General features: G+C 41.2%; 1 protein-coding gene across 3 annotated transcripts in view; it reads right to left on the reverse strand.

Annotated features, from left to right (window-relative positions):
* LOC147144756 (calsyntenin-2-like) overlaps nt 1-15,533 on the reverse strand; it is a 185,687-nt gene that overhangs the window by 54,697 nt on the left and 115,457 nt on the right. For all 3 annotated transcript variants that reach the window (XM_086035942.1, XM_086035941.1, XM_086035943.1), the window contains 3 exons: nt 13,433-13,628; nt 7,913-8,121; nt 4,921-5,070 (listed from right to left, as the gene is read on the reverse strand). In XM_086035942.1, coding sequence (XP_085892068.1) covers nt 4,921-5,070; nt 7,913-8,121; nt 13,433-13,628 — 555 coding nt within the window. The remainder of the gene's footprint in view (nt 1-4,920; nt 5,071-7,912; nt 8,122-13,432; nt 13,629-15,533) is intronic.

Genomic DNA, 15,533 nt, shown 5'->3' on the forward strand with positions numbered 1-15,533 from the left:
TACTCAGCAAAGTAATTTTATTTTTCTATTATGTTATGTTTAAAATAGCAGAATGAAGAATAAAACCAATATATTTTTGAACATTTGGTATTTATTCAAACTTTTTATTCGATTTGCCACATGCATAGAAATAAAAATGTAGAAAAAATAGTAAGACACACAAGGAAATTTAAATGTAAAAAAGAAATAAAAGAAACTATGGCCATTAGATAGTGCTCTCTGTATTTGTATATTATTGCACAGTAAACTGAGCTTCAACCAATACTTAAACATTCAGTAGGGTCAAACACGTTAAGCTATATTCATTAATGTTCACAATATTCATTAGTGTTCGCAAAGTTGTTTGATGATTGGGACAAACGGTAGTTCACTTGCATCCAAGTCTATTATCGTTAGAAATGGACACTGACTCTATAAATTCGCACCGATGTAGCTTGATGTTGTAAGCAGGCATATGCACGATCGAACACGCACAGTTGTGCACTCGTGCTCAAGCTCGTACACAAGTTGTTTATGTCATACACGTGTTTACCTTCACTCACTAGGCTCACATACATGCTCGTGCATTTACTCCATATGCTCTCCATTACAAGGAAGTCTGCAGAACCAACATTGATATCGCTATTTATGTGGGTGTGTTTGATTTGCGGTGCGGAGTTTGAGGTTCGGGTGCGTTTGAGCATGGCTGGGAGAGGACGTTGCCTGCTGACATCGCAGCGGACCTTTTCCACTTCCACACGCTCCCATCATGGCGGCAGCGGCGCCGCGCCAAGCGTGGTGGCCAGCTGGCGAGGCTGAAAAGGGAGCTGGAGCGCGCTTCTTCCCCTGCTCGCTCGGGACCCGGTTGGGTCCTGCTTGATACCCAACGTCGGCTGAGCCGAAGAGATTCGGCTGTGCCGCCGGCTTTTCAAGGAGCTTCCCAGGGCCCGCCAATCAGAGGTGACATGCGCACCTGCTGCTGCTCCCACAAGGATAGCGTTGTTGAACGCCCGGTCGTTGATGAACAAATCGTTTATCCTGTGGGAGCTATTTCTTTCCAATGATTTGGATTTCCTCTGCCTGACGGACCTTGGACTGGCACCAGTGAGTGCGTTGCAATGCTTGAACTATTACCGCCTGCATGTTCTTACTTGGACGCTCTGAGAACTTCAGGTTGTGGTGGAGCAACGGCGACTGTTTTTAAAAACAATTTTAAATGTAAATAGTGTATATTCGCCACAGCACAGAAAGAAAAATCCGTGCCAAAAGGCCAAAGCCTGAGATTCTAATATGAAACCTGTATCCTGCTGCTGAAGGTAAGAAGGGACAAAAGCATTGTACGCAAAGTAAAAAAAAAAAAGGTCAGCTTGGCTCTGTCTGCAATCGTGATTTCACATTTAACAATGAAACCTCATTCCCAAATGTTATTAAATGAAAATGAAAACGAGACCCTTCGACATTGTGACAGAATACTACAAGCGGCGCTTCTCCTCTAATACAACAGCCCCAAGGCCTATTAAAAAAAAAAACTGAACTGTGGCGGTGACATTTACTTCTCTCCCTCCATTTATCCCTCCTGCCGACTATGGCTCAAAGGGACAAATGCCCTTTCATCAAGCGAACTGTATCTATGGTTGTATGTATCTCAAAATCCCCCAAATGAAAAAAAGCAGAATTGTCAATGACAGCACCAAGACGTAGCGACTCATCGTGAAAGCCCATGTCAGATTTTATTGCATAGTATTAGCATCTATGTTTGTAAGAAATCACTGCATGTGTTGCGGGTTGACATTGAGTGTATACCCTCACACCCAGTCTGTGTGTGTGTGTTTTGGTTGTTAATAAACGCGAGTTTACTGAATAATGGCTGCTTAATCCATAGAAGATGCTACGATGCGTTAGCGTACCAAATAGGACATTACGGTGTTACAGCGTTACATCAAGCACACACGTGTGTGCTAACTGCAGCTAGCTTCTAGACACAACTGTGCCTATGTCCGATATAAAATCAGGCATAAGCCATAACTTGTTTCCTTTTTTAAAAATGATCCGGCATCCCCATCATGCTGCCATGAAAGGCAGCTTTGCATTGTATTGAGTATATTTGGTGAAATGCGCCGTAACTTTCGGACTCTGTTGCCAAGACGAATTAGCCCTGACACTACTTTACCCACAATGCTTCTGTTTACATCAGATAGGACCTGGATTACAACCACTGCGCATGTGCATTGCAGATAGGAAAACAGCTAGCGGGAGAAGAGCGAGACTCGGCAGTCTCGAGACAAAAATAATGTGCCAAATAAATAAATATATAAATAAACGACTCTCAATTAGAGGTGGCCGATATATATCGTCATCGATATCATCGTCAATCTTGCTTTCACGATGTGTAATTTTACATTATCGAGTATTAATACTACCTCTTGAGCATAACGTCTCGAATCAGCCGACGGCCGCAAAGTATGAGGAAATGCTGAAAGCCAGTGTGCATGGACGGCAGAGGAGGAAGTGATAATCATTCGCCGAATCAGCGGGCAGGATCCGGTCACGTGACGCTGTCCGCACCGTAGACGAGCCTTTTCAAACATGGAGTGTCGAGAGGGGATTCACTGCGAAGCGCGAGTCCGCGTCGTCCGTAGTCAACCGCAAAGGACAAGACTGACGTCGGTGGGAATAATATTGTTAGATGTTCCACAACGGTCACCGTGAAGAGCAATTCTGTTGCACCACGAGCCCAATGGATTACGAGGAAAACTTGGCGACCGCGCAAGTACGCTAAACAAAAGCTTAAACACACACACACACACACACACACTCAGAAAACAGTCGCAGAGTCGAACCAACAAATGTAAACGCATGCACGCACTCACGTGCGCACACACTCAGTACTTTAGCGAGCAAGTCAAACGTGACATCCTGGATGATAGGTTAACATTCAGTTTACACGCTTGTAGTCCGCATCATTCATAACTAGCCTGCATTCCCGAAGCATGTTGCACAAATTACAGCGGCTCATTAGTGTGACGCCAGACATAAAGTCACAAGTCCACATATCACAGCGATGATTAAGTGGGAATATGAACTTTTCGGCAAAATGCAGTTTTGTTTTTCAACTTTATTCTGAATACGGTGGCCAATGTATGAGAATGGGTGTTGTCATGACGACATCGTTTTTTTTCTCTCACTGGGTGACACTTCGTCACACGTCACATAAATACATTTTTTTCTCATTCTAATTGCTGTAGTTAACACCTTTTTCTCATTCTGATTGCTCTAGTAGTTGGCAGTAGTACACCAGAACTTACTGCAGCTCAAAATGTCATATCATTATGGAATAACAGGACAGACATTTAAATGACATAAATATTCTCAAAAATCAATTTAAGTCTAAACATAATGTTTTGTTCTTTATTGTTAAATATTGTCATAGAATATCATTATGTTTTGCAGAAACTGTATTTAGCAATTTAAAAGAGATGTTGCTCACAAACGCTGTCCATCCACAATTGGTGTGTGAAGCAAGTGCAGATTTAAAATATTTTTTGTAGAATATCGTCAAATGATCGTGTTTTTTGAAAAAATATTTAGATTTTTTTTTTTTGCCCATATCGACCACCCCTACTCTCAATCAATTAAATGTAGAAGATGGTCAACCTCGCTCCACTCGTGTCACTACCTTTTAATACAGCATAAGATAGATAGCATAAATGACACACTACTATGTCCTTGGCTATTGTGTGCTGTGAGACTCCTTTCGTTAAACAACTAAAACGGAGTGAGCAATACTTACTGAGAGCTTGCCATCGCGCTGAGCTGACCGCTGAAGAGCGCAGCAAGTGGACGTTCCCAGCTCACGAAAATATTGAGTTTTCGGCATCTTTTTCGAGGTCTTTTCATTGCTTTTTCACCAGAGTAATCACTGGAATTTTATTATTTGTATATGTACTCCTTCTTTCTAGTTGCAAACTGCTGTTTTATTCTGTGAACTGATTTCTCTTTTTTTTTTAAACCAGAGCCTACTCTTCTGCAGCTTATTGTGCATAACAAAACATACTTATGTTAACGAATAATTAAAAACCAGAGTGTGCCAGAAGGATGTTCGTAGAAATTATTTTCTTAGTGCGAGATAAGTGAATATTTATTCATCGCGCGAGGAGTCCTTGACCTGTTTATTGAATCATTCCGGGCATGAAATCATATGCCACCACTTGTTTTGAGAAGAGAGCTTGCACAACTGAAATAGAGAGCCACTCGGTGTGTACCAGGACCTTCATTTTCCACTGGTAAACAATCACTGTGAACATGAATGCCTTAAAACCAAGGAATGTGATACATCAGTGATAGAGGACAGGAGGACAAGGACTGCACATGGTTGCAAAATCATATGTCTATCATTGCTTGTTCCGCTGTTCCATTCCATCTACAGTTATAGTGTGTACTTTTTAGTGTTGTGGCACTCAAAAGAGACACTTTGCATTACTCTTGTTAAAGATGTCATGACAGCTTTCTGATGTGCAAAGAGCCATCTCGATTGTGTCAGGGTGCTCCTTCTAAAGTGCTGTTGATCACAGAAAAGAAACTTGACAGGACAATTCTTCAGGGAAGAAGGGAGAGAAATGGAGAGAAAAGCTTTGTGGGCCTGGCAGAGGAAAAAACAGGATGATGGAAGACAGCAAAGGGATAAGAAATTGAGAAAAATGAATCATGCTTACTTCAGCAAGCACATTCAGCGAAACACATAATCATGTAAATAATCACATCTGGGTTGCCGCAAGGATAAAAAGAGCACAAACAGCTCTTCCTTTTTTGTGCCACCCTTCTTGCCATGCTTCTTAAACAGACAAACTCTTGCACTAAAAGAAACAAACAATGATGTCTGCGATTCTGAACACACAGAAGCCCACATCTGTTGCACACAAAGGAGGCAACGAGACCGCTTACCCTGCCAACCGGGTTTGCAGACAGGCTTGACGTCAATTCGTACAGGAACGCTGTGCGAGGCTCTCTTCTGGCCGCAGTCCCAGGCAGTCACCTGGATCTCATACTGCTGCTCTCGGTCATAGCTCAGCTTCTCTGTGTTTCGGATGTTACCTGGAAACAGGAAGATCGTGGGCGCATTGATTAAGAAATACAGTACAGATTTGCAGAATACTTTCAATTTATGACTTATAGAGAGCCATATAGACCAAGGAAGAAAAACGTAGCTTATGCAATTATATTTTGAAAAATGTGCATTTCCAACATCACATCTTTCCTGCGCTACCCTTTTTTAATAGCTCACTAGGGCTACGAGCCAAACACACAGCTAAACCATTGCTAAATTGACAAAAAACAAACATTGCTGGGGATATTTGAAGAAAGGGACTGTTACATAGGGCCTGTACAAACACACACAATCCCCCTTATCCGGAAAAGATGACATATATAGTCAGAAAGATTGAGGATCTCAGCCCACCTCTTTCAATTACCACATCAACTAATCCAAGTCAATAGTGTGTGCTCGTTGTGAGTACAATCGAAGGCGCCCATCTAGTAAATTACAACTTGTCACACGCACTCATACACGCACACCAACAGACGCATGCACACGTACACAATACAACATAGCTAAATGATTTAAACCGGTTCTATTCTAATAATAATCCATGTTTTAACTTTTATAATGAACATTTTAAAATGACTGTATCTCCCCTGCCCACCAGAAGTATCCAAACATGTCAGATGATAGCTGATTACGCACAAGGTCTTGAAAGAGCCGCCATTATTTTGAATGATTCAAAAAACATTATCAGGGCTCCGGACTAACTTTTTTTTACTAGGAGCACAGTAGCCCTTATCTTAAAATTTTAGAAATGCGCACTGTTACTGACAAATACTTGCAGAAACTGTAGCGTTTTCATTCTACATTTTACTGTGCACGTTTCAACATAAAATAACCCAAAGTACGTTATACAGTTTCAATAGAAAAAATGTTAAGTTAATGTTTCGTCCGGCAGTGCAAGTATTATTTCGCTCTCTGTTCATGTTTGCAGGTATCGACAACCAGTGTTGCCACAGTTACCTTGAATAAGTAACTTAGTTACTTTACTGATGACTTACTTTAAAAAGTAACTTCATTACTTTTGTGACTACTTGATTTTACTTGAGTAAGTAAGTTTAGATTACAAGTCACTTTAAAACAGGGAGTCCTCAAATTACGACGCCCGTACCTCCTCCTCCATTTTGTCCGCAGCACCATAGTGGCTACGTTTACATGCAGTCAATATTCCGCTTAAGGTCAAAATTCCAATTTCGTAAACATTCTGAATGACTCGTTTACATGATTGAGTGGACAGAGTTGCTCCGACATTTGAATAATCCACCGCGTATGGCGACGCACGGCGTCATGACTCAAATGGACGTCATTTCCGCGTGCTACTTACTAAATGTTACATTTAGCAGATACCGACAACCAGCTGAAAAATAAAAATGACACTTGGTTTTGCCACTTCACTGGATTGAATAATAATGAATAACACACAAATACAAAAACAGAACGCGATCATTGGGACACACAAACCAAGAGGTGAGTGTTCACGGAGAAGTTATATCACAAATGGATCGATTTTGAGGAACGATAAATTACAGGAGTGACTGCAGTATTCTAAGTGGTGAAGTCTCCTACTCCCCTACAGTACTAATTGATTTGATTAGCCACCAAGGGACGGACGGGACAGACAATTTCATTTCAGACACATTCCAATCACCTTCTACATTTTCGGACTCTGACCTTTTACAAATTGTTCCTATCCTCTCTTCCCCTCATGGATTTGTGAAACAAGTGATCAGGCGTGTCATGTCACGCACCAGTAGAATCAATTCTTTAGTTTGTTTTGAATCCTATAGACAGAAAAAAAGAACCACCGGGCATTTTTCAGACCTATTCATATTCATCCCCTGTTAAAGGTCAATCCTGATTTCTTTGGCACTCACTGCTATCACCCAGCCTCCATCCTCTTTCTTTTTCACTAAAGTGCTTTTGAGTTCAAGGGCTCTTTGAGTCTTTTGTCAGCAGTCAGTTGCTGAAGAAGACCTCCTCAAATTGAGAGAAAAGAGTCTCCTCCTGCATCATTAACAGTTTGGACCCGGACTCAAACATTACAGACATTTTATTGCACCACTACAGCAAAGACAAAAGCCTTCTCCAAGGGTGTTTCAGAGAATTTTGGTACTTCATCCAACCGGCCTCCCGGCCACACAGTCATTGTTCAGCACGTACAAATACAAATATGAAATTAGTTTCATATGGAATTGTAAGCCTTTATCTCATTTTGACCAATCAGATCCAACGTTAAAGCCTGTACCTCACTGAGCGGCGAATGGTTATGAAGGTAGCGAATGTTGATTCGTCAAATTTTCTGACGAATGTTGGTCGCTCTGTCATTAGCGACATTCGCTTTCACAGTCGAAGATGGATTTCGATCATATGGACATGAATTGTTATGTGTAACTCATAAAATTTAGCACAACAAAATGTTATTATTTACAGGTTGATACAGGCCGGGTCGGAAGGTCACAAGGTCAGTACAGGAAGTCCTCAAATTACGACGGATGCGAGCAACGACGTTTCGACTTTACGACGCCCGTGCCTCCTCTACCATTTTGTCCCCACCACCAGAGTGGCTACATTTACATGCAGTCAAAATTCGGGTTAAGGTCAAAATTCCGATTTCTGAATAACATTCTGAATAAGCCGTTTACATGATTAAGCGGACAGAGTTGCTCCAGCATTTGAATAACCCACTGTGAGCGGCGACGCACAGAATGATGACTCAAATGGACGTCATTTCCGCTTGTTACTTTCAACACACAAAACACATTTTTTTCATTGTCAAGTGAATATGAAAGTGATCAAACAATATTTGTGGGTGCTTTTTTTCTGTCAACTACTTACCATTGCGGTCTATAGCAAAGGGTGTGTTAGTTGTGGTAATCTGGTAGTTACAGATCTGGCTGTATTGAGGTGAACAGTCCTGATCTGTGGCTTCCACTTGTAGGATGCTGTCATAAATCTTGCCCTCTGTCACTGCAGCTTGGTACCCGGGCTCTCGGAACACTGGAGCAAATTCATTGACATCGTTGACTTGAATATGGACCACTGCCCTGCACACAACAAAAGAAGGCAATGAAATTTACTCAACTGCTTAGATGAGTCGTCCACATTGATATACAGTAACGTATGTTGTTCATTGTCCATAACACCATTGGTCCTATTTTTGTGCCCAGCCCAAGTCTAGTGCAAAGCATCCATTATCTATACCGCTTATCCTCACAAGGGTCGCGGGGCGTGCTGGAGCCTATCCCAGCTGTCTTTGGGCAGTAGGCGGGGGACACCCTGAATTGGTTTGCCAGCCAATCGCAGGACACACAGAGACAAACAAACACCCGCACTCACAATCACACCTAGGGGCAATTTAGAGTGTCCAATCAACCTACCATGCATGTTTTTGCAATGTGGGAGGAAACCGGAGTACCCGGAGAAAACCCACGCAAGCAACGGGGGGAACATGCAAACTCCACACAGGAAGGCCGGAGCCAGAATCGAACCCACGACCTCTGAACTGTGAGGCGGACGTGCTAACCAGTCGACCACCAGCGCTATCATGGAGATAGTGCAAGTAAATTAACTGTTTTAAGTCATAAACATCTCAAAACAAAATATGAGCACTAAATGGCAGTAAGACTAGTCAAGTAGGCAATTCAATACAAATGCATTTAATTACTTAATGGTTTCCTGATTTAACACTTTATGATTCGCATCTATTTTATTGATATCACATGAGCGTATACAGGAATTTACAATAAAAATTCTAAAATCCCTTATTTTGGTATAACAAACTCCGTTATCTTTCTCTTTGGCTGCAGCCGCCACATGGATGTATGTCATATTAAAAGTAATGCTAACTATTAGGGATGTAATGATATCCAAACATCACGATACAATACTATCACGATATGAACCTCACAATATTGTGTTTCTGTGAAAAATACAGTAATAAGTAACATAACTGCAACTAAATATGATTCATGGTATGGAATTGTATGTGCATGTAGCACTCTGAAATCGTATATGATGATTCAGCGCCTGTAAGGTTGTGGCCAGCATGTAAACCAAAGCTCTCACCCCACTGCCACACCTCACACTTTTAGTAATTCAGCACCTCACATGTTTATTGTTCAATTCACTTCAGCCTGACGTGTACATATTTTAAATTCTTTTGACATATTTATAGTTCCAGTTAAAAAAATGACTTTACTCAGTTTGTTTGTTTGAGCGCACATGACTCATTTCCTTATGCAGGCAACATGCGGGCAGACAGGGAAGATAAAGATGAATCTAACAATCGGGGTTTAAATCATCTTTTTGATCAACAGATTGGCATGCAAACATGACTGACACATTCACAATCTGACAATGCTATTAGGGGAAATGCTCTGAAATGTCCTTGTGTGTTAAATTTCAACCGAGTCAGTCAGTCAGCCCACCCAACATTTCCGTTCAACATTTCCAAACATCTGCTGACATATTGCAATAAGCAATTTCAGTTTCAATCTGACAATGAAATTGATGCCACTTTGTATGTCTAACAAGAAGAAGTAGAGCTGCACAGATGGTTCACTTCCCGCAGGACCGTATTCATAATTAAAACAAAAAGACCATAACTTTATATTACATTGTGTTGCTTGAAGATAAACGTGCTTATGCTTGAAGTGTGTTGTTTTTTCCCAAATAATTATCACTTCTATTAACAGGTTTTCACAGAATGTGGTTCCATTTCAATTAGCATTCTCATTCAATTAGCCATTTATTCCCATTCACACTCACTTGGACACCCTCCCTCTGGTGCAATAACTTCATTGCGTGCAACAACAACAATATAACCTTACTTATAGCCATACATCTCCGTATACATATATTTTAATTTTGTGTATTTGCGAAGTATATTTGCTCATTTTATTACCTGTGTGCTGCTGTCCTATCGTGTGCTCTTATCATGTGTGCTGCTGGAATTTGAATGTACCTGAGGGAGTCATCCCAGGGGATCAATAAAGTGAAGTCTAAATCAAAGTCTATTTATTATTGCAGCTTATGTTAAAATGTCATTGCTTTTGGCTAACCTCTATTGAATGTTACTGTTTTTCTAATAGCAATTTATGTACACATTTTTCAAAATACATCTGATGGTTCTAATTGCATATGTTTTTGGTTTGATGGTGGTGCCCTGGACAAAGCGGGTATCACTCAGTCGATAAATCAAAAAAATTGATTTATTGAGCACTTCAGCCAGTGAACAAAGCACTCTGAAAATGTAGTAAAATGGGTTACATAAAAGATGAGGACCATTATCAACCAAAACATGTAACAATATCCATAAGACACGTACAGGACAATAACAATCAACAATGAATCCCATGGTAGATTGAAAAAGGTTGTGGTCTAAGGACTTTAAGACAAGTCAACTCTGTATTAATTACAATGGCATCTGGTGGACAACTGCCTCAAATACAGAGTAATATTGTAATATTGCTTTAAAGCGGAAGTCAACCCAAACATATTTTTTTCAAGAATATGTTCCCAGCAGGCCCACTAGTTGAAACATGGCATTCTGATTAATTTTGCGTTTGTGGAATATAAATTAAGCAGCAAAATGCACTTGTGACCTGTTTTCCGAATCTGAACCGTGATTGGTCGTTGTGAGCAGTTGTGATGTCATTTTCAGTCGACAGAAGGCAAAATGGCCGCCCCCGTTGGCTAAAAAAGAGCGGATTAACACTTATTCCACAAACGCAATGTTTATCAGAATGCCCTGTTTCAACTACAGTAGTGGGCTTGCATAGAACATTCTTGAAAAAAAATTAGTTTGGGTTGACTTCCGCTTTAAAATAACCATACCCTGCAAGTCTGTGTGTGCATGTCTCCATAATTGCCATTCAGCTAATTGTCAGGTGGGGTAATTACCCTCTCTGCCAGATGGATTGGCCTACAAGTCGCCACTGATGGCTTTAATAAAATGTGCTACTGCTATACTATTACTATAGAATTTATTTGGGCTGCAATTATCTATTATACATTTACTTAGCAAGCGTGAGTCCAATATGAACAAGTTTTTTCTGCTAGGAATTTTTTCACTACATGTCGGTGAGGATTCTTTCTGACAGTGTCACTGACAAAATGTTTATAAGATCTGCCCAAAGGTGCAAGCATTCAACGCTGATCATTATCAATGCATTTAAGAGGGGAAACACAGCAAAGATTCCTGTCAGCCACACCGTGAGACAGATTTATATACAGTACACAGGAAGAATCCTTTATCATCACAGAGGTGGTCGTATTAAATATTAATATATTGGCAACTATGACAGAGGCAGCGATGAAGGAGGAAAGACCCAGACAGCTGTATCCAGCCAGAAAGAAGAACAAAAGGAAGGGGAAGTAGAGCAGCAGACAAGCGGCAAGTAGAGCAGGAAAACAGACAGGATAGAGAGAAATTTAAAATCATAATGTGGTCCTCTACGCACTCTTCCTTCAAAATGCTCATTACTTTATCTCTGTTGTTCATCTCTTATACATTTGCCAGAGAAAGGGCCAACAACATCACAAGAAAACTCCACAGACTGATTTAAAAGAATCTCAAAACTTTCACACAAAGCTATCTGCTTGAAGAGAATGGACAAATTGAGTTATTCTTATCATTTTTGCACATTTCACAAAAAAAAAAAAAAAAAAGTTCGACTGCTGTCTGCAATTGCTCCAATTGACTGAGAAATGTGTTTAATCTTCCAGTGACTGAGATTTGAAAATATGAGGCCTATGAGTTATTTTGGTGGCTCTTTTTCCGACATGGAAGTAAAACGCCCCTACGAGTCAACGGCTTGCCATCTTCACTCAGCTTTCGGCAGCCGCCAACCCAAAGGCGAGATCCACAACTGTCGGGCCGGGGAAGTGGTGACGCTCCGCTATGGAGGCTGGAGACCTCTCATTCAAGTCAATGGAACCCACTGCGTGAAAGGAGATACTTCTGACCAACTCCGGTGCAAAAATGAAAGTGTTTCAGTGGTGAATGTTCCAAGAAAGTGTCTGTGTGTTTTGTCTGCAGGGGCGGTATGGGGGTGGCTCCTCACTTTGTGACATAAAAAATTGAGGACCCAGTCGTTTTCTTGGATTGGGCGGAGCTGATGCTTATAGAGGAGGAATGAGCAGGAATGCTCAGAGATGGGTGAATGGAGGAAAAGGCCATTTTGATTGTGTTTTGGTGAGGAATTTGAATTTTAACATGCCTAAAAGCTTTAAAAAAAAAAAAAAAAAGTTGATTTAGCATGATATGTCCGCTTTGAATAATCTACTTATATATTTGTACATCATGATTCAATTATTGGCACATAATGCCCATCCTTTTTTTTCAGCATATGCGAGCTACTTAACCAAGTCCAAATGATCTTATTTATTTATTTATTAACAATATATATTGGTGTACAGGGTGTACACAGTGAGCAACAGGTGCTTGACTGGCTGCCCCGTATGTCAATCAAGTGCCAAATTCCACAACGGATGATAGGCTACTGACATTCCCTTCGCGATTTACTGGCAGCTCACAATCGACTCAATGAGTACACCTAATCCACATATCTTAATCTTTGCCCCTTTATTCATAGTGAAAGGGAGTGAGAGGGATTACTTCATTTTATTTTTTTATTCATATTGTGAGTGCTTTTGTGTAAAAAGTGCAAAGGGCATCAAACTGACATTTCATTTACCGGAACGCTGATTGATTGTTCATAGAATTACGTAGTGGCTCATAAACAAAAGCCGCAAATGAAGCGACTTGTGTATTCTATAGGGATGTAACAATACACTCAAGCCCCGATTCCATTCGATTTTCAATTTTCAGTTCACGATTTTCAATTCAATTTTTTAAAATCGCTACCATGCTTGTCTGTGTGCGCTAGTGTGGTGCTGCAGCCATCCACAAATGTAATACGCAATGATGTTTGGTGCAAGCGTGTCAAGTAGGGCTGCCACAAACGATTATTTTAATAGTTGACTAATCACCAACAGCTATTAATCGGATGTAAATCGCGGCATAATTGCAAGCTGCCCTTAGATGACCATCGGTAGCTCGTTGCCATGTTAGTGATCTAATCTTGGTAGCTCTAGTGTAAAGTAATTTATGCAATTTGCGTATGTAGTTTGATTGCACCAGAGACATGAGACATGCTATGGTTAGCATGGAGTTGTGAGTCAATTATTTCATTTTTTTTACATTGATGCATATTTTAGTTTATAGCCTTAAAACACAGTATAATAATTGGAGAGAAAAAAGTTTCGTACTTCGCAGATTTCACCTATCGCTGGTTATTTTTGGAACGTAACTCCCACGATAAACGAGGGACCACTGAATACTATTTTACTCACTTGTGGGACTTTTTGCCTTCTGTGCCCCCTGGGCCTGAACCGCAGTCATGAGCCTGAATGATGAAGGTGTATTCCTTCTGCAGTTCGCAGTCCACCAGGCCATTAGCCCTCAGTTGGCCTTCCCCAGATGTACCGTTCAGCACTACTGCCTTGAATGGAGCCTCCAAGCCATGGATGTTGAAGGCGCAGATCTCACCTGGGAAACGGGCAAGAAAATCACAGTCAGTTGAAAAATGAATGTGAAACGGTGAATATATTAAAAGTACATTACCAATATGTCCCCTAATATGTCATGTCATGTCATCTTCCAAACCGCTTATCCTATACAGGGTCGCGGGGAGTTGCTGGAGCCTATCCCAGCCGTCAATGGGCGAAGGCAGACTACACCCCGAACTGGTCCCTAATAAGTACTGTCCTATAAACATCAAAGAAGCACCCAATGCTCCATAAGAAACATGTACTCTACATACATACTGTATGTTGTTACCAGTACTCCTGAATGTATGTTTTAATGAAGATTCTGGAGTCTAAATTCAGTGGATCAAAATATAGACACTTTAGTTGCATTCTGTATATAGGCTATACCGTTTAGAGCTGGCCTGATTCAAATGATCAGCACATCAGAAAGCAGCCTCGTGATGATCCTGTTTTTTTGTTGAAGGAGGGAAACATCTAAAACAGGCTGGATAGGGGCTCTCAAGGATGGGAGTTGGGTACTCCTTGTATAGAGGATTGTTGAGAATCTCAAGTACAGCACATAACACACAAACAAGGTACTCAACTAGACATGCCTGTCAAGGTATCTGTCAGCATTGTATATTCTTGATTGTGTGATTAGAATGACAATGACAGAAGGGTCTCCAGAGGCCCCTAATTGCAGCTGAAGGGGAGCAGGGAATGAGAGGTCAAGATGACCTACACTGATTGCAATATGTGCACTCTCCTCCTTTACGAGTCACATGGACACACAAATAACTAAAGGGCAAAAGCCCGTCAGTTTTCCCTACCTCACATATCACTTGACCCCACTTCCCGATGAGTGCACTGCCACCCATCTAGAGGCAGGAGAGAGGGAGTGCGTTTTAAAGTGTTGGCCTAAGCCGCCTGAGCTGAAGAACAGATGTTGGCACTTGGCAAAGAGAGAGAGCGTTCAAACGCTAATGGCTTTGTCGAAACTATTATCTATATATGTTTCTCTGTCACATTAGGTTTTTAAACAGCAAATTTGTGGGGGAAATGTGTCTTTTTGAAGCCTGGCCAAGCAAAACTAATGGATGCGTAGTAATGGATGTGAATTTTGCTCTGCTATTTATTCAATAGTTTGGCAGCAATTCAGTAATTTGTGTTATCATCAACGCACATGAAAACTCTGCTAATAACTCAGTTGACTTTTCAGTTGTAATGTCCTCTATCCGTCTCATTCTTTGATGTGCTAATTCTCTGTCTGTGTGGCGTCAATTCTACCCTTTGGGCATCATTATTTTCATTTCATCACAGCGAAGTGAATGCCTGTATATTAGTTATTGGAAATGTGCGCTGAGGAACTGAGCTCAAGTTGTGTTGAAGTCACGTGGGTCTCAACACCTCATGGGAATCTGGCATCCGTCCACACTAGAGCGTCTGTGAGGACACTGAGCTCATTATCAGCAAAGGCAGCAGTGCTTTACTGGCGATAGTGTTTGCAGAGTTGCGAGACTGTGACAAAGTATTAGGGGGCCACCGCAACTCGAGGCCAAGAGTTATTCTCAAACCAGACCGTCCGTCGATGACAAGTATACGCACGTGCGTAAAATGCTTTTCTTTCCTGAAATGTCACTCTTGCAAATAAGCGCATAGATTGCACAGCAATTGCAGCTGTTAACTGGGCCTTAAAAGGATAGGAAAAGCAAAGGAAAGGAAGGATTGGAAAGGAGGAGATGGAGGAGGATGTAAAATGCCCATTGCCTCAAGCCAGATTTGATCTCTCTGTATTTTGGAGAGTGACCAAGGCAGCGACATCGATACACACTCAAAATGTGCCAGTTTGGCAGCTTAAATCGGAGTTGTTATTCCTTTCATCCTCCTACCACCGGAATACGTCACAACAACAAGAATAGAAGAC

Source organism: Filicampus tigris, chromosome 7 (genome assembly GCF_054856515.1).
Source record: "Filicampus tigris isolate MCC_2025a chromosome 7, RoL_Ftig_1.0, whole genome shotgun sequence".
NCBI classification, from domain to species: domain Eukaryota; kingdom Metazoa; phylum Chordata; class Actinopteri; order Syngnathiformes; family Syngnathidae; genus Filicampus; species Filicampus tigris.